Source organism: Microtus oregoni, unplaced genomic scaffold (genome assembly GCF_018167655.1).
Source record: "Microtus oregoni isolate MIOR12 unplaced genomic scaffold, Mior012 000006F_ref0000085, whole genome shotgun sequence".
Classification (NCBI taxonomy): domain Eukaryota; kingdom Metazoa; phylum Chordata; class Mammalia; order Rodentia; family Cricetidae; genus Microtus; species Microtus oregoni.
Window position 1 is genome coordinate 46,957,018 of NW_024543065.1, and position 19,140 is coordinate 46,976,157.

Genomic DNA, 19,140 nt, shown 5'->3' on the forward strand with positions numbered 1-19,140 from the left:
AGCACCACTATCAAGAGGAAGATGGGCATCGAAGAGGCTCCTTATGGATTTTGATATCCATTTGGGCAAGAAACTGCTCTTGCCTGGACTGTTGCATAAACTGGACACAGAGAACACGCAGAAAGAGGACTGCTAATCTTGCCTAAAGGTGAGATCACCTTTCAGGCTTCCCTGACCAGTCTTATGATGTGGGAGGGTTTTCTGTTTTGTTTTGATTTTATTGGTTAATAAGGAAACTGTCTTGGCCATTTGATAGGCCAGCCTTTAGGTGGGTGAAATAGACAGAACAGAATTCTGGGAGAAAGAAGCAGAGTTATTCAGATGCCATGGAGCCAGCTGCCAGGTCTTTCCCAGTAAGCCATCACCTCGTGGTGCTACACAGATTATAAGAAATGGGCTAATCAAGATGTGAGAATTAACCAATAAGAGGCTAGAACTAATGGGCCAGGCAGTGTTTAAATGAAGACAAGTTGTGTGTTGTTATTTTGGTGTAAAGCTAACCATGCGGGAGCCAGGCAGGACAAATAGCACAAGGGGAGGAGCTTAGTCTTACCTCAGTTGGATATGCTATGCTTTGTTGAAATCCTTGGGAGGCCTGACCCTTTCTGAACAGGAATAAAGAAGTGGATTGAAGGGGGGATGGAAAGGAGTGAGAGGGAAGTCAGGACGGAGTGGGAAATGGGTTTAGGATGTAAAATAAATGGATACATTTAATTAATAAATATTTTAATTAATTAAAAAACAAACATGTTTATTTTATATGTATTTTGCTTTCTTTTGTTTTTGAGACAGGATGTTTGTATATGGCCCTGGCATTTCCTGGAATTCATTTTGTAGAGCAGGCTGGCCTGGGACTCAAGAGATCTGTCTGCATCTGCCTCCTGAGTGCTGGGAATGAAGGCACGCACCATCACATTGGACTATTTTATAAGTTTTTTATTCTCCTTCGTATTTTTTTCTTCTTAAAATTTGTAATTAGATGATTTGAAATATATTAATTATATCTTGAATAAAACTTCTTTTGAACCATCCTCTTCATTTATTTATTTATTTTTGTTTCTTGAAACAGGGTGTCACTACGTAGCCATGGTTGTGTTGGAAGTCACTATGTAGACCAATCTGGCCTCTAAATCTCAGACTCTACCTCCCATGTACTAGGGATAAGGGTCTGTGTTGTGACACCTAACTTGAACAGCCCTCTTCTAAAGAATGTGTGATAAGCATTCAACAAATAAATTTCCCCAAACAAATATTGCCTACCTTAAATAGAAAAACAGTCATAATTTATGAGTTATACTTATGTCAGTGTTGTTAGAATGAATAGGTGGGGCTTGAGAGATGCCTCAATAGTTAAGATCACTTGTTGGCCCTACCAGTCAACCCAGGTTCAGTTCCTACACCATCATGGTGGCTTAGAACAATTTGTAATTCCAGTTCCAGAGGTTCCAAAACCCTCTTCTGACTTCATGGGCACCAGACACACACATGTTACAAGACATATATGCAAGCAGAGCATTCATATCTGTTAAATTTTAATTTAAAAAATATATATTATTATTATTTCTTCATCAATTGATAGACATGTTACCTATTTTGAGAGGGTTATACAGTGAAATTTCATAGACAAACAAACATTACAAGCTATTGCCAATGTTCTTGGTTGTCCTCGAGAAACTAACAGTAAGACCCTGTTGCAGAGGATACTACAAACGAGTTTGTGAAGAAATCAAGTGGCTACTAACACAAAAGCTTTGACATTCTGGCTTCAGATCATGGTGCTGGAAGATACAGATACAGATACAGATACATACATACATACATACATACATTCATACATACATACATACATAGAGATATGCCACTAATTAAGAAGGGCAATTGTCACTCATACCCAGCTGTGAACCCTGAATGCAACAGTGAAAACTGAAAGATCAGAGAAGCAGAGCAAATAGCCACTAGTTCTTATCTCTACGAAATCCTCAGACCAAAGGGGGTATCTTTTCTCTACAAGTCCTCAGACTGAATGCTACGAGTTCCTATCTCCATCTGCCTTATTTCTCTCTTGATGTGGGAGAGTCTTTTGTTTTGTGTTGATTTCATTGGTTAATAAAGAAACTGCCTTGGCCCATTTGATAGGTCAGCCCTTAGGTTGGTGGAATAGACAGAACAGAATTCTGGGAGAAAGAAAGCCGAGTCAGTCAGATGCCATACCTCTCCTCTCCAAGATGGACACAGGTTAGAATCCTTCCCGGTAAGCCACAGCCTCATGGTGCTACACACATTAATAGAGACGGCTTAAGCAAGATGTGAGAATTAGCCAATAAGAGGTTATAGATAACGGGCCAGGCAGTATTTAAAAGAATACAGTTTATGTGTAATTATTTCAGGTAAAACTAGCCATAGGGGGCTTGGCGGGAACGCAGCCCATAGCTCCTACTACACTCTCTGCCCAGCCATATCCCATCCTGTCTCCACCTCCCTAGTGCTGGGATTAATGGTATGTACCACTGCCTGGTCTCTATGGCTAGCCAGTGGCTACATTTGTACTGTGATCTTTAGGCAAGCTTTATTTGTTAGATCACAAACAAAATATCACCACATTTGGGCCATTCATCCAAACTTATATGGACAGACAAATTTGACTTGATTTTTTTTTAAGGACACAAAAGTTGTGGAGGCAGAGAAAGGAGGGAGGATTTGGAAAGAATTGGAGAAGGGGGTGAATATGATCAAATAACATTATACAGACTTTTCTAAGAACTTTTAAAAATAGACTTTTGATAGTTGCCCAATTTATATAATGATTCAGATATCCTTCCTTTGATGGATCAAAGCAGATATTAATGTTTTACACACGCAAAGGACCTTCAACCTCAGGCATCTGGCCTAAAAGTCCTCCACGGAAAGAAAATATCTCCCCTGTAGTCAGACTCTCTTTTGGTTACCACCAGCCCCTAAATAATGACATGGAGGTCTTTAGCTGAGGCACGTTCCCAACTAGCTCCTATAACTTAAACTAATCTACGTTCTGCCACCTGTCCTTCATCCTGTATATTCCACTCCATCCATGTTGCACTGGCATCTTCCACCTCTCTTCTTCCCTGAGTTCTGTCTCTGCCTGGAAGTCCTGCCTAACCTCTCCACCCTAGCTATTGGCCATTCTGCTCTTTATTAAACAAATCAGAGTAAAACGAAGACCAATTCATAAACCCTTGAATACTGTACCAGAGTCTGTTTATAATATAGGATTATTTCCCACAATAGAAACTGCTTAATTCCATCTTCACTTTCTATTATGCTTCCATTACTAAAGGAACTACAATAACACACATCCTTTCTTATTAATTATACTCTAACTTCCCTGGTTTTATGCAGAAGGAAATAAGTTATCTGAAGCATTATCCTGCCATATTTTTATTTCCAAAAATAAGAGCATCAACAGCTATACTATTGCTGATAGACTTCATGTAAAAGTCGTACACAGTGAGACAAGTGGTATAGGAATGCCCTATTTGTGCTCCCTAAAGTATCATAGCCACAGAGCTGGAGCTAACCCCCAAAGCAAAAAAATACTAAGGAATTATAGCAAACAGATGATGCTCACTTTGTTCATGTGCCTCAGATACTGTACCTACACTTTTGTATTAATACATAGCTTAAATTTCTTTGGCCTGTACCTCAATCCTCAGAGAACACTTCTGGAGTCTGATCCTCTCTTAAATAAACTTTTGCTGTTATTGGAAAAAAAAAACGAAGACACATTTTCACACAGTGTGATCAAATATCCTGCAACACTCCTCTACAGATTCATCTGTCTAGTTCAGAACATGTTCCACTCTCCATATGAAAAACATACAGCCAGTTTGTGTTGGTGAATGCTGGTAGGATACACTAAAGAGGCAGGGGCAGGACTATCATGAGTTCAAGACAAGTCTAGATTATACGTTGGTACTGGTGATGTGGCTCAGTAGGTAGAGTGTTTGCCTAGCATCCATGAAGCCCTGGGCTCAATCCACAACACCACATAAACCAGATTCAGAAATGCATGCCTACTGTCACAATACTTTGAAAGTAAGTAGGAGGTTCAAGTATATAGTAGTTTAAATGTAATTGGTCCCCATAGTCTGATAGGGAATCTGCTGCAGGATACTTGATCACACTGTGATCCAAGATTGCATCATATACTGGAAAACCCTGCATCTAGCTGTGGTGTGATTCAGCCCTAGCATACACCTTTAATCCAAGATATTTCTGCTTGATTATTATAAAGAGGATTAAATAAAATCAATTTTAGAGACAGGCAGTAGTGGTGCACACCTTTAATCCCAGCACTCTGGAGGCAGAGGCAAGTGAATCTCTGTGAGTTCCAGGCCAATCTGGAACTACAGCATGAGATCCAGGATAGGCTCCAGAAGCTAAACAGAGAAACTCTGTCTTGAGAAACAAAAATAAAAAAAAAAAATCAACCTTAGGTCCAATGGTGGAGCAAGCAACCAGTTGACAGGAAATAACAATGGAGAGTAAAAGAAGTCAGGAGAACAAAGACAGACAGATAGACAGACGACAGACACAAGAAGTAGAAGGGAGGTACATTGGTTGGAGGAGTTTATTTGAGACAGCATAGGAGAAAGCTTTTTCTGGGATGTTGGCAAAGGAGGAAGGTAAACTGGGTACTTTCACACAAGCATCTGACTCCCAGTTTTTATTCATAAAATCGAACAATTGAGATCTAGTGTAAAACTATAGGAGAGACACTATTAGGAGATGTAGCTTTGTTTCAGTAAATATGACCTTGTTGGAGGAAGTATGTCACTGTGGGGGTGGGTTTTGAGGTCTCCTATGCTCAAGCTATGCCTAATTCAGACCACTTCCTGTTGCCTTCAGGTAAAGATTTAGGACTCTCAGCTTCTTTTCCAGCACCATGTCTACCTGCATGCCACCATGTTACACCATGATGGTTATGGACTAAACCTTTGAAAATGTGAGCCATCCCAATTAAATGTGTTTCCTTTATAAGAACTGCTATGGTCATGGTGTCCCTTCACAGCAATAGAAACCCTACTTGAGATAAAGTGTAAACAGAAGTACAAGTGCCTCTTCAGCTACATAACTGCATAGCAAGTTCAAAGCTAGTCTGGGATACAAGAGACACTGTCTCAAACAAATAAAACATAAAAATAATTTCAGAAGAATGTAACAATGGAGATAATTGCACCATCTATAACATTCCACCTTAGAATGATTCAAAACAGCCTGGTTAATTTACCACTCATGTGCTTTATGAGCCCAGCCTCAACTATTTCAAACCTCTCTAATGCTTCCTGTGCTCTGGAGCCATTGGGCCAGATCATGAGCCACAACACAGGACATCACAGGATGACCATGATGTTTCATTTTAATTGCATTTATTCATTTTTGTGTGTGCACGTGTGTGTGTGAGTGTAGTGTGTCTGTGTCTGTCTGCATGAGTTTATGTGTGTTAGTGTGTGTATCTTGTGTGGTGTGCATGTGTGCGTCTGTCTTTGCACTCGTGCCATGGTGTGGAAGTCAGATAAAACTTCCTGAAGTCAGTTTTTATTTGCACCATTTGGATCTCAAGGATAGAATTCAGATCACTTGACTTGGCAGCAAGACCTTTACACTACTAAACCAACACATTCAATTGATGACACACTCCTATCTCTAAACCAATGGTTCTCAAACTGTGGGTCACAACTCCTTGAGAGTCAAATGACTCTTCCACAGGGGTTGTTTATCAGATATCCTGCATATCAAATATTTACATTAAGAATCATAAGAGTAGCAAAATTATGGTTATGAAGTAGCAACAAAAGTAACTTCATGGTTGGGGATGACCACAACATGAGGAACTGTATTAAAGGTCTCAGCATTAGGAAGGTTGAGAACCACTACATTTCTTTTTTTTTTCTCTTTTTCATTACTTTTATTATAAGAATTCAAGTACTAGGTTTACATAATTTCCACCCAACTTCTCCTCTTCTAACTCTTCCCAAACCCCCTCCACTTCTCAAATTCATGACTGCTTCTTTAATTATTATTATTACATACACAGATAGATATGCATATATAAATTCATCCAGTTAAGTCCATTTATGTTGCTCATTGTACAAGTATGTATACTTGGTAAATACATTCAATCAAATAAGCTACCAGGGAGCTCATATAAAAAAGAATTACTATCTCTTATACTGTTTTTTTTTTTTACTGGCTTTGTGGGAGCCTAGGCAGATTGGATGCTCACCTTATGAGACCTGGATAGAGGTGGGCAGTCCTTGGCCTTCCCACAGGTCAGGGAACCCTGATTGCTCTTCGAGCAGATGAGGGAGGGGGACTTGATCGGGGGAGGGGGAGGGAAATGGGAAGCGGTTGCGGGGAGGAGGCAAAAATCCTTAATAAATAAATAAATTATAAAAAATGAAAAAAAAGAAAAACTACATTTCTAATGACTTTCTTTTTCTAGTATTCCATATACACTAGTGAAATCTGGTGTTTAATACCCTGTAGTGTCCCCAAATCATTTCCCTCTCAGCTCCATCTGACAACAGTCAAACAGTCACTGTGCCCCACACAGGCTGTTACATAACTTCTACTTGTAGATGTGGAACTTCTTAGCATAGAAAGCATTATTGAAGAGCTACACATTCTTTAAAAATGGAGGACAAACTAGGGTGTCCCCACATTGGGTGCCAATTTGATGGAATTGAAAAACAGATGCTATAATTATAGATTTTCTTAGTTATGATAAAAGGTAAAGTAGATATAAATGTTGTAACTGTAATTCTTACTTGATACCTGTTTTGTTTTTTGTAATTTTACTATGTTAAAGGTAAAAACTTCTTTTTGATTAAACAGAAAATTAGAGGGGATAGGGGTTCCCCTCTCTATGCTGTGAATACCTTTGGTTAATAAAGAAACTGTCCTGGGCCTATTCAGGGCAGAATAGAGGTAAGCGAGAAAAACTAAACTGAATGCTGGGAGAAAGAATGCAGAGTCAAGAGAAGCCATGTTGCCCCCATGGAGACAGAATTCAAAACTTGCCAGTAAGCCACAGCCACAAGGCAATACACAGATGAATAGAAATAGGTTAAATTAAGATGTAAGAGTTAGCCAAGCAGTGATATCATTAATACAGTTTCTGTGTGGTTATTTCAGGAGTCTGGGAAGACTGGAAAGGAACAAGCAGTCACCTACAACACTAGGGATGACCCACAGGAATGCACAAGGATGACCCCAGCTATGACCCTAAGCAATAGAAGGGAGGGTACCTAAACTGGCCTTTCCCTACAATCAGATTGGTGACTACCCTAATTGTCATCATAGAACCTCCATTCAGTAACTGATTGAAGCAGATGTGGAGACTCACAGCCAAGCTCTGGGAGTCTAGTCAAAAAGGGAGAAGAGGGATTATATTAGGAAATGTGAGGGATCCATATCATGACAGGATCTGACTCTAGCTACTGGGGGTTCACAGAATCTAGACTGACAGCTGGGGAGCCTGCTTGGGATCAAACTAGACCCTCTGCATGTGGGTGACAGCTGTGTGGCTTGGATTTTTGTGGGGCCCCTGGCAATTGGACCAGGATCTATCCCTGGTACATAAGTGGGTTTTTTTTTTTTTTGAGAACATTCTCTATGGTGGGATACCATGCTCAGCATCACTGCAGGAAGGAGGGGCTTGGTCCTGCCTCAACTTGATGTTCCAGGTTTTGTTAATTCTCTATGGAGGCCTTAGCTTCTCTGTGGAGTGGATGGTGTAGTAGGGTTGGGGGAGGTATGGAGAACAGTGGTTACTATGTAAAATGTGTAAAATAATAAAATTTAGCACTGGGGAGCCATGCTCCCTTGAGCTACACCATTGCTACTAATCCTCTGATGATCAGTTGGGGGTCTGCCCCACTACTAACAACAAGTCAAGATTTTGCTTGGATTTTCCCAGAAGAAGCAGAAAAACCCAGATGAGTACGTGAGTGAGCCGTCAAGTCATTTTTGAAGAATGGAGAGGCTAATGTCCACGATGAACTGCCTGTTGCTGGACAAGCGAGAAGAGGATCTGGTTCACAGAGATAATACTTGCTCAGGAACACAAAATGTGCAGAACCAGGAGGAAAACTTTAGAGGCAGAGTCATCAACAGAGTGACAACCCTAAAATAGATGACCCTCACCCCCCCCCCCCAGAAAATTCATCTATGATTTCTCCCGTTAACAGCTTTTCATCTGGAGCCTTCCTTATTCATATGGTTGGGTTTTGCTTCCATGAGGATACCTGCCTCCACTCATGATTTTGTCTCTTTGGCAAAGATAGCCACAGGAGATTTTGCAATTTGCATAAATAGTCAACCCCAGGGAGAAGAGTACTTTGCATTACCATACACCTCCCCCCAGGCTAATGGCACCAAGGAACTCTCATTCAGGAATGGACCCATGGCCAGGATCAAGGGCACTTTTCAAATACAAGGTCTAAATACTTCATTGGTGCCCTGAACATCTTCTCACCCGAACATCCGCTATTTATATGATCTAACAATCTTCATGGAGGTTGGGGTGTCTGCCCTGAATGGAGCCTACAATTTCAAGGATGTTTGTCTACCCATTGCCCTTGACAACTTTCTGGGGGTCAGTCCTTCTGAAATACATCCAAGGACAATATCCTCCTGTATTATCTGCGGGATCAATGCCTGATAGTGACTGGCCACTCCAATCAATTGGGGCTTTCCTTTTATTTGTTAACTGTTGTCTGCTTAGATCTCAGATTTTTTTTTTTCTCATTAAACTTGTTTTAATGGGTCTCAAAATTCTGTGACAGATTTTTGGTCAAGTTGTTTCCATTAAAAAGTACTGATTTTGAAAACTAATAACTTAAAACTGCCACACACAAAAAAAAATGGTCCACAAAACATTCTCCTTTCCTTCTGAAGGTTTTACGATGTATTGTTATCATTAACCAGTCTTTTACTATTAAACTTAAATGGCCAATTGAGACAAACAGTTCTGAGACCGTTCTTCCACCACTGATTAAGACTGGGGTGGCAGGTGTTAGGGATAATATTCATTTAGCCTTCTGAGCTTTCTGGGCAGACTTGGTGACCTTGCCAGCTCCAGCAGCCTTCTTGTCCACAGCTTTGATGACACCCACAGCAACTGTCTGCCTCATGTCACGAACAGCAAAACGACCCAGTGGAGGATAGTCAGAGAAGCTCTCGACACACATGGGCTTCCCGGGAACCATATCAACAATGGCTGCATCACCAGACTTCAAGAATTTCGGGCCATCTTCCAGCTTCTTGCCAGAACGACGATCAATCTTTTCTTTAAGCTCAGCAAACTTGCATGCTATGTGAGCTGTGTGACAATCTAGTACAGGAGCATAGCCAGCACTAATTTGGCCTGGGTGGTTCAGGATAATCACCTGAGCAGTGAAGCCAGCAGCTTCCATTGGTGGGTCATTTTTGCTGTCACCAGCAACGTTGCCACGTCTAACATCTTTGACAGACACGTTCTTCACGTTGAAGCCCACGTTGTCCCCAGGAAGAGCTTCACTCAAAGCTTCATGGTGCATTTCAACAGACTTTACTTCTGTTGTCACATTGACTGGAGCAAAGGTCACCACCATGCCAGGTTTTAAAACACCGGTCTCCACTCGGCCCACAGGGACAGTCCCAATACCACCAATTTTATAGACATCCTGGAGGGGCAGTCGCAGAGGCTTGTCAGTTGGACGAGTTGGTGGCAGGATACAATCCAAAGCTTCCAACAGGGTGGTTCCACTGGAACTACCATCTTTGCGAGTGACTTTCCATCCCTTGAACCAAGGCATATTAGCACTTGGCTCCAGCATGTTGTCACCATTCCAACCAGAAATTGGCACAAATGCTACTGTGTCAGGGTTGTAGCCAATTTTCTTAATGTAGGTGCTGACTTCCTTAACAATTTCTTCGTATCTCTTCTGGCTGTAGGGTGGCTCGGTGGAATCCATTTTGTTGACACCAACAATTAGCTGTTTCACACCCAGGGTGTAAGCCAGAAGTGCATGCTCACGGGTCTGCCCATTCTTGGAAATACCAGCTTCGAATTCACCAACACCAGCAGCAACAATTAGGACAGCACAGTCAGCCTGTGATGTGCCTGTAATCATGTTTTTGATGAAGTCTCTGTGTCCTGGGGCATCAATGATAGTAACATAGTACTTGCTGGTCTCAAACTTCCACAGGGAGATGTCAATAGTGATACCACGCTCACGCTCAGCTTTCAGTTTGTCCAAGACCCAGGCATACTTGAAGGAGCCTTTTCCCATCTCGGCAGCCTCCTTCTCAAACTTCTCGATGGTTCGTTTGTCGATTCCACCACACTTGTAGATCAGGTGGCCGGTTGTAGTGGACTTGCCGGAATCGACGTGTCCAATGACGACGATGTTGATGTGAGTCTTTTCCTTTCCCTTTTTGGCTTTGAATTAGCGGTGGTTTTCACAACACCTGCGTTCTGACGGCAACCCCGTTGCGAAAAAGCGATCTCAGATATTTTGTGATGATGCAGGGAGTTAATTTTTTTTGCCTGAGCTTATGGTGATAACTCACAACCTTAAAGGAAAGGTTCCTCTCTGCCGCACCAGCACAGCCTGGATGCCTTGACTAGTGTGGGGCGGGGGGAGGCAGAGGGGCCTGGGTTTGAGAGACAGAAGTTTCTTTTCAGGTGGAAGAACAGCAACCTTTATTTAATTAATAAATGGGGCCTCCTGAAACTTAGACACTTCTGTAAAACAAGGACGTGGTCAATAAGACCAAACAGCAGCCTACAAATTGGAAAAAGAGTTATAAACCCCACATTGAACAGAGAATTGATCTCCAAAATATACAAAGAACTCAAAAAGCTTGACAACAAAAGGACAAATAATCTAATTTTTAAAAAAATGGGATACAGACCTAAACAGAGACTCTCAACAGGAAATTTTGAAGGACTGAAATACAGTTAAGTAAATGTCCAGCATCTTTAGCCATCAGAGACATGCAAACCAAAACAACTCTGAGATTCCATATTACTCCTGTCAGAAGGACCAAGATCAAAAACACTGATGACAGCTTATACTGGAGAGGATATGGGGTAAAGGGAATGCTCCTCCATTGCTGGTGAGAGTGCAAACTTGTATAGCCATTTTGGAAATCACTATAGTGATTTCTCAGAAAATTAGGAAACAATCTACCTCAAGACCCAGCAATGCCGCTGTTGACTATATACCCAAAAGACACTCGATCATACAACAAAGACAGACATGTGATCAACTACATTCACAGCAGAATTGTAATAGCTAGAACCTAGAAAGAACCTAGATGCCACTCAACCAAAGAATGGGTAAAGAAAATGTAACACATTTAAACAATTGAGTACTACACAGTGGTAAAAAAATAAATGACATCTTGAAATTTGCAGGTAAATGCATGGATCGAGAAAAAAATGTTGACTGAGGTAACCCAGACTAAGAAGGACAAATATGTACTCACTCATAAGTGATGTTTAGAAAAAGCAAAGAAAACCAACCACCAGGCCACAACCTCAGAGACAACAAAGAACACCCTTAAAAGAGACATACAGGGATCAACATAGGATGGTGAATAAGACAAGATCTCCCGAGGAAATTGGGAGCATGGGGTCACAGGAGAAGGTACAAGAGGAAAGGGGAGGAAGGAAGAGAAGTGGAGAAAATTTATAGCTAAATAAAAACAATTATATAAAAAAGAATTAGTTCTTTGAGAAAAATAAACAAGACTGAAAAACTTGTAGCCAAAGTATTGAAATGATGGAGAGAAAAGAACAAAATTAATAAAATTAGAGATGAGGGGCTAGGACTGGAGAGATTGCCCAAAGGTTAAGAGCACTGCTGCTTTTCCAGAGGACCCTGGCTTGATTGAGTCCCAGGAACTACATGGCGGTTCCCAACCATCTGTAACTCCAGTTCCCGGGGTTCCGTTGCCCTCTTCTGGCCTCTGTGAGCATTGCGTGCATGTGCAGCAAAGATTTACATGCCGAAAGTATTAAACTCGTAAATAAAATAAAATAATAATTTTAAAGATATACAAAAAAACCGAGCAGTGGTGGTGTACGCATTTAATCCCAGGACTCAGGAGGGAGAGGCAAGTGAATCTTTGTGAGTTTGAGGCCAGCCTGATCTAGAGAACAAGTTCCAGGATGCCTAGGGATGTTAAACAGAGATAACTTGTCTCTAAAAATAAAATAAAATAAAATAAAATAAAAAAGGAAGGAAGGAAGGAAGACAAAAGAACCAGTGTAATTACTTGTCCCTTCTCAGATAATAGTGCAGTAAAACTAGAAATCAGGAGCAAGAGAAATTGCACAAAGATGTGAAGTTTGAACAATACAGTTTTGAATGAACAGTGGGTCTTTGGAGATACCAACAGGGAGGTAGATATTCCTGGAATTAGATGATAATGGCTGCGATAATTTCCACAGCTGTATGAAAACTTTTAATGATTTCCTAGATTGTAAAGTTTCCTTTCTGATGTAGTTCAACTTGGGAAAATCACACACACATCTTCAGGCAGAGCTTGCATTCTTATTTAGTTGGTTTAGTCAATTACCATGGGACCCACATTGTATTGGGAGAGTGAAATTTTCCTTGGAGTGCATCAGAATGATGCACAGTTAACAAGGCCACTGGCGCCATAGGTGACAAGCTGGTCCGTGTCCACTGGGAAGAAGAGTCCTCTTATCTTGCCCCTTATTTAGTCATGGCTCCTGCTAGGCAGCCTTTCCAAGACGCTTCTTGCCTATGATGCTTCATGCCTGTGGGATTCACACTGCCCTGAATAAGACTTCACAGCCTCAGCACTCAGAGTGAGAGGGAGGTATGGCAACCTTTCCAATGCTGCTCTCTTCTCCCCCAGTCTACCATCCCTACACTTTGTGTGTTTTGTTTTGTTTTTAGATTTATATTTCCCCTACTTCTCTGTCAGTTTAGTCTATCTCATTTATTAATTTTCTGTAAAATACTTCTCTTGATCTTCATATACTTTAATTATTTTTTGTTTTTAATTTTTATTCATGTGTATTATTGTGTGGTGATTTTCCTGCACGTATGTTGTGCCCCACATGAGTGCAATGCCCCAGGAAAACAGTCTGAGATGGCAGATGTCCTAGAACTGGTATTACAGACAATTAAGGCCATCTGTGCGGTGTTGCTAATCAAAGCCAGGCTCTCAGGTAGACCAGCCAGAACTCTTAACCACTGAGACATCTGAAGCACCTATTTTCCTCCTTCGTTAAGACTTTTTCATATGATCTAGTCAATGATTCAATCTCATGAGAATATTGCCCATCGATGACATTTTAGAATTCTACAATCTTGGAGTGATGTTACATCTTAGAGGATTTTGCACATTCCTCTTAAGCCTCATATCGGCCTAGATAGTCATAACATAATCTTTGAAGGTGCATTTGCCGTTTTCCAGACACTGTATGCAGCATTCTGTCCTAGTCTCTGTCCTTCCTCCCTGACAACAGTGCAGTCTCACAGAGCAGTGTTGCAGTATTCCCTTCAAGGTGGTGGCCTTGGCTTTATGTTTCCTGTATATTTCTGTTGTTTCCTGTTGTTCTGCTTTTATTTATTCAGCTCCTTTATTTTAGATTTTATCTGAAATCATTTTCAATGTTTCCTAAAGTCTTTTATCTATTTCACACACACATTTCTACAAGGGACACTCTACAGTTCATTTTCACAATGAACTTTTTTCATTGTCATTGCCAAGATATTCATTTATTTTTAACATGTTGGGAATTTGGAGTTTTTCACTTTCTTTTATGTGCAGTATATGCACGTACGTGACTTCGTGTGTGTACAAAACAGACACTGACATCATGTGCCTTTTTCTACCTCCTCCTAATTTATTTGAGACAGGATCTCTCATTCAGCCTGGAGCACATCAGTTGGCTCAATCAGCTGCTCGATGGGCTTTGGGGATCCACCTGTCTCCAGCCTGTCTAAGCCACCACACTCAGCCTTTGTATCAGCGCTTGGTGTTTGAGCTAACTTTCCAGTGCTCGCATGACAAACACCTTGATCTCAGAGTCATCTGTCCAGCCCTACTAAGTTTCTCTATAATACTGCATGATAGACATAAAATTTAGTCTAACAGCAAACTAGATGATTGGTGATCCTTTCTTTAATATTAATTATATAGTCACATTCACTTCTCAAGTCATAGGCCCTGATGGCAAACGGTTGTTGCTTTACCGTAACTGCGCACTTTTGTTACACACTTCTTCAGAAAAATTTTTTAAGACTTTTTTATATAATTTATATAATTTTTATGTTATGTCCTTTGGGGCTTTGCCTGCATTTATGTCTATATGACAGTGTCAGATCCCCTGGAAATGCAGGTACAGACAGTTATGAGCTGCTATGTGGGTGCTGGGAATGAACCTGGATCCTCTGAAAGAGCAGCCTGTGTTCTTTGCAACTGAGCCATCTCTCCAAGTTCTCTAGCTCAAATTTTTATATCCCATTTTCTCTTTTATGTGTTCACTTGGTTAACTGCAAGAAGACGTTTTTAAGATTCCCCATCAAGTTGGGTGGGTAACAAACACTTTGAATTCCAGCACTGGAAGGCAAAGAGAGCCAAACAATTTCAGTGAGTTCAAAACCAGTCTGATCAATACAGTAAGTTCCTCGACAGTCAGGGTTACAGAGAGAAACCCTGTCCTAAAAAAAAAAAAAAAAAAAAAAAAAATCCATTATCTTGCTTGTGATCGTTATGCCTCATAATGTTTTTAGCTTGATGATGTATAGATGTATTTGTGTATTTTTATTCTCAAATTTAATTTTTGTGTTGCTGCAAAAGTTGGCTGATTGCCTGTAGTAGGTGTGTCTCCTTAGCATTTCTTTTGTGAAATACAGCTTATTTAAGGTGAAATTTTAGTGCTAGTTTGAAAATGTTGTTCAATTTTGCATCTTTCTTAATTACAGTTGAACCCATATACAGTGCTGTAAAGACTAATGTTTCCCATTTTCATTGTGACACTCTAGCTGTGGGCTGATCATCACTTGCACATGGGAACTTTATCCTCTCCATTGTGCTTGATATATTTGAACTGGTGTAAAATGGTGACTCTTTTAGCACTAGGACAGAATGTGGATTTTTTTCATTCTTCCTCCAATGTGCCAACATGCTGACAGGTTCATTCATAGAAAGAGAAAAGAGAACACTTCCAGTTTTGCTCTCAGTAAAATTCAAATAGCCTATTCCAAAAACTGTGTGTCATTTGTATTTTGTGGAAGTGAATGTGATTGCATTAAGATTATCACTGTTAGTTTTCATTACTTACATATATTTTTACACAACTGCATAGCATATTTCTTTGTTTTTAAAAGCATCTGTATCTTTACTAAGGTTAGTTTTTATCGTAATTTTTATTCTTGAATATTTGACGCATGTATACAATTAAGTATGATAATACTGATTTTAAATTCATCACATCTCTTTGACATACGGACAGCAGTTGCTCTGCTGTTTAGGAATATGTCTATTCATTGGTGTTCAAATTTCCTTTTTTTTGTTTGTTTTTTCCTTGTTTTTTGATACAGGGTTTCTCGGTGTAGCACTAACTGTCCTGGAACTCACTTTGTAGAACAAGCTGGCCTCAATCTCAGTGATGTCCACCTGTGTCTGCCTCACAAAGGCTAGGAATAAAGGAGTGTGCCACCACAATCTGGTAGTTTCATTTTTCTGATTGTCAAAAATAGGACTTGATAATCTTTTTAGATTCCATTTTCCATTGATAGCATCTTCCTGTGCATGTCATAGTGTGAGTCTGTTTCATCTGGGTTCAGATGACAGCCTGACATTTTATCCCAAACTTTTATTCTTTGCAGGAAAAAATTGTAATAACATGGCTGCTGTAGGAAATTTTCAGGAACATGCTGAGTAACAAAATTATGAAAAGTTAGGGCATTTAAGGGTAGATACAGAGCAAAGGGAAAAGATGAGTAAAAAAAAAATTTCTGGTGAATGGTGAGGAGAATGACAATCAATCCAGGATTACACTTGGGAAGATGTGAATGATGCAAGAAATAAATGTGGGTCAGCAAAAGCCCTATGGCACAGTAGAGATGAGATGTGTTTTCAAAGCTTAGAGGAGGGTGGGTGCGGTCTAACTATATAATTTGTGACAGTGGCAAACAATGACAAGTCATGAAACAAGTTGAACACTGATATAAGGAATAACTGGGATTGGGGAAGAACAATATCTCTGTGTAGTGGAATTCATTAAGTAATTTAAATGTTGATCACTCATAATAGAATACCTTGGCTAGGTAGGGACTCTTGTCAAGGCAGCGATTTGAGGTGCATGGAGAAATTCAGAAGGGCACACTGAGAAAAGTCTAATTGACCTTGTCAGAATAAAGGAGACTTCTGGGGAATTTACAGATGTCTGCCAAAGAAAAAAGGTTTGTATTTCAGGTGACAGAATAATTAGATCAGTGGAGGAATGGCTCTAAAATTAATATACAGTAAAACTCTCCCAAATCCATTGAACATGGTGATATTACTATGTTGTAAAATTTAAGTTCAAACTTCATGAGTATCATGTCTTTGCCATTACTGTGTAGCTGTGGACCTGAGATCTCTGCTTCTGCAACAGCAAAACAGAAGTATGTTCTAATGGAAATGTAATTCAGGGGTTGCAAAATGTATAACTCTTTGTTACAGTGGGTTATCAGCCAGAATCGGCCTGATTGTGTCAATGACCAAATGTCACGGGAAACACACTTTTGTGAAGATTGCTCAACACTGTGGGATACGCAGTCTCGCCCTTGCTGTCACTGTCTGCATATCAGCAGCTCAGCTCTAAGTTGTCAGCGCAATAGACAAATGAAAAGAAATGCTTCAGGACGTGCTGGTTACCCTGTAAGGTGAAATGAGAGGCAGAGTCCCACATGGAAAGTCTGAGCATTTACTCATCACTAAGATACAGAAACGTATCTGCAGCCAAAACCCTGACACATTCAAGTAGACATGTTACTATGTATGTGTTAGAAACAAATATTGTTATAAACATGGAAACAATATCAACTGATGAATGAAAAAACCTGGGGCTTGGAGGGATGGTTTCACAGTTAAAGACTGTTGTTGCTCTTACAGAGTACCAGGGTTTGATTCCCAGTCAGGCATATAGTGCACAGACATGCAGGCAAAGTGCCCATACACAAAAATACATAACTTTTAAATATCTTATAACATGCAAATTTGGCTTTCACCTAGGTCAACACATCTTTCATCCTGACATAACAGTGTTCAGAACATCGGGTGGATTCAACTGCCTACTTTGCAACACTTTATTTTGTCCTCTAAGATGGTCAAGAATACCTGGAACGCAGTTGCTAAGAGGTCATCTGTGGACCTAACCTCCAAAGGATTTGGACACATCTCCAGGCAGTGGGGCACAGTCCTCTAATTCCAGAACTTAAGACATAAATATAGGTGGATCTCGGTGAGGTCAAGACCAGCCTGGGATACAGAGCAAGTTCCAAGTTTCAGAACAGCCAGTGATACTTGGAAAAACCCTGTTGAAAAAGACAAAAAAGAAAAGAAAAGAATAGAGTTGGACATTTCATCATATATCCCCTCTCCTCCTGTGCTGGCAATCATTAGTTTTCCCAAAATTGCCATTTTAAAAATAGATTGATGATGCAGTCCATTTATCTGTCACTCGAGACTTTTCACATCTGACAAACATCATGATTCTGAGATATGCTGTCTTGGAGCTCTTTCTCATATCTCAGTTATGTGTTGGTGTCATAGGGAACACATCACTGTTCATTTTATATATTTACACTTTCTTCTTTAAGCCTCATTTTAAGAAGTTAATAGATCTGCTTTTCATGCACCTGACTGTAGCTAATATGGTGACGATCATATTCACGTTGATACCGGATATCGTGGCATCCTTTGGAGTACCCCATTTTCTGGATGATGTCGGCTGTAAGGTTGTTTTATGTATATACAGAATTTCCCGTGGTCTGTCCATCAGTACCACCTGTATTCTAAGCACATTTCAAGCTGTCACCGTGACTCCCAGTAATTCTCGGTGGGTTTGGCTTAAGCACAAGCTATCAACGTGGACGTTTTCTTCCCTACTCTGCTCCTGGCTCATTAACCTGACCATCTATGGATTTGTGGTTGAAACGGTAATAGCCAAAACCAATTTTACGCATGTTGGAAATGGATATTTGCATGCTTACTGTCAAAACAGGAATTTTGGGAACAGTAATTCAGGATCATTTTTGAGTATTATATTAACGTACGATCTCTTATATGTGGCCATCATGATATGGACCAGCCTATACATGGTAATTCTCCTCTACAGACACCACAAGAGAGCCCAGTATCTCCATAGCACAAGCCTCTCCAGCCAGCAATCTCCTGAGCTCAGAGCCACTCACAGCATCTTGCTGCTGGTGAGCTGTTTTGTGATCTTGTATTGGTTGAACAACTTGATTACCCTTTATGGGTTTTATGCACAAACAAAAATTCCAAGATTGGGGGGAATTAATTCATTTTGTGCAACATGCTATCCAACCATCTGCCCTTTTTTAATAATGAAGAATAATAAACTTATTTTTCACTTCACTTCTTCCTTTTCGGCACTGAGAATGACCTGTTTTCAACATGCACTCTGTAGATGAATTGAAACCCACACTTTGTCATTGTTTGAACACTTCTTCATTATTCCCCTGAGAATGAAGAATTTAAATATGGACCTCAAATACCTGATATGACCTTAGTTATAACTCAGACATTCTGTTTGCTATTAAAATTCATGAAATTAACATTTTTCTATAACACAACTCAGTTTTCATAATTTTAATAATTTCAACATCTAATGGACTAAGGTTAACACTTTGGGAAAAATGAATTCATTTTAAGTATTTTGAACAATAGTCTACTTCTCTATTTTTCTCTATTAAAATACTTCTAATTAAAATTTTAAAATACCCTTTGGAGCTTCGGTTGTTTTTGTGGAGTGTTCTGTCCTAAGGAATGTCTTCTAACCATTGGACAAATAAATTTCCCTATCTTAACTGTTACCTACCTAAGTTACTGCTGTGGGTG

General features: G+C 40.1%; 2 protein-coding genes across 2 annotated transcripts; one reads left to right on the forward strand and one right to left on the reverse strand.

Annotated features, from left to right (window-relative positions):
- Nucleotides 1-8,930: 8,930 nt before the first annotated feature.
- LOC121449244 (elongation factor 1-alpha 1-like) lies at nt 8,931-10,469 on the reverse strand. Its single transcript, XM_041653543.1, has one exon. It carries the CDS (start codon nt 10,311-10,313, stop codon nt 9,069-9,071), a length of 1,245 nt encoding a protein of 414 aa, XP_041509477.1. The 5' UTR covers nt 10,314-10,469; the 3' UTR covers nt 8,931-9,068.
- A 7,296-nt stretch (nt 10,470-17,765) lies between these two features.
- On the forward strand, nt 17,766-18,713 carry LOC121449905 (vomeronasal type-1 receptor 4-like). Its single transcript, XM_041654568.1, has one exon. The coding sequence runs from the start codon at nt 17,766-17,768 to the stop codon at nt 18,711-18,713; it is 948 nt and encodes a 315-aa protein (XP_041510502.1).
- The last annotated feature ends 427 nt before the right edge of the window (nt 18,714-19,140 follow it).

What these genes read in the sequence shown, in the direction of transcription:
- LOC121449905 (XM_041654568.1), top strand. Translation starts at nt 17,766, where the DNA reads ATGATTCTGAGATATGCTGTCTTGGAGCTCTTTCTCATATCTCAGTTA.
- LOC121449244 (XM_041653543.1), bottom strand. Translation starts at nt 10,313, where the DNA reads ATGGGAAAAGGCTCCTTCAAGTATGCCTGGGTCTTGGACAAACTGAAA.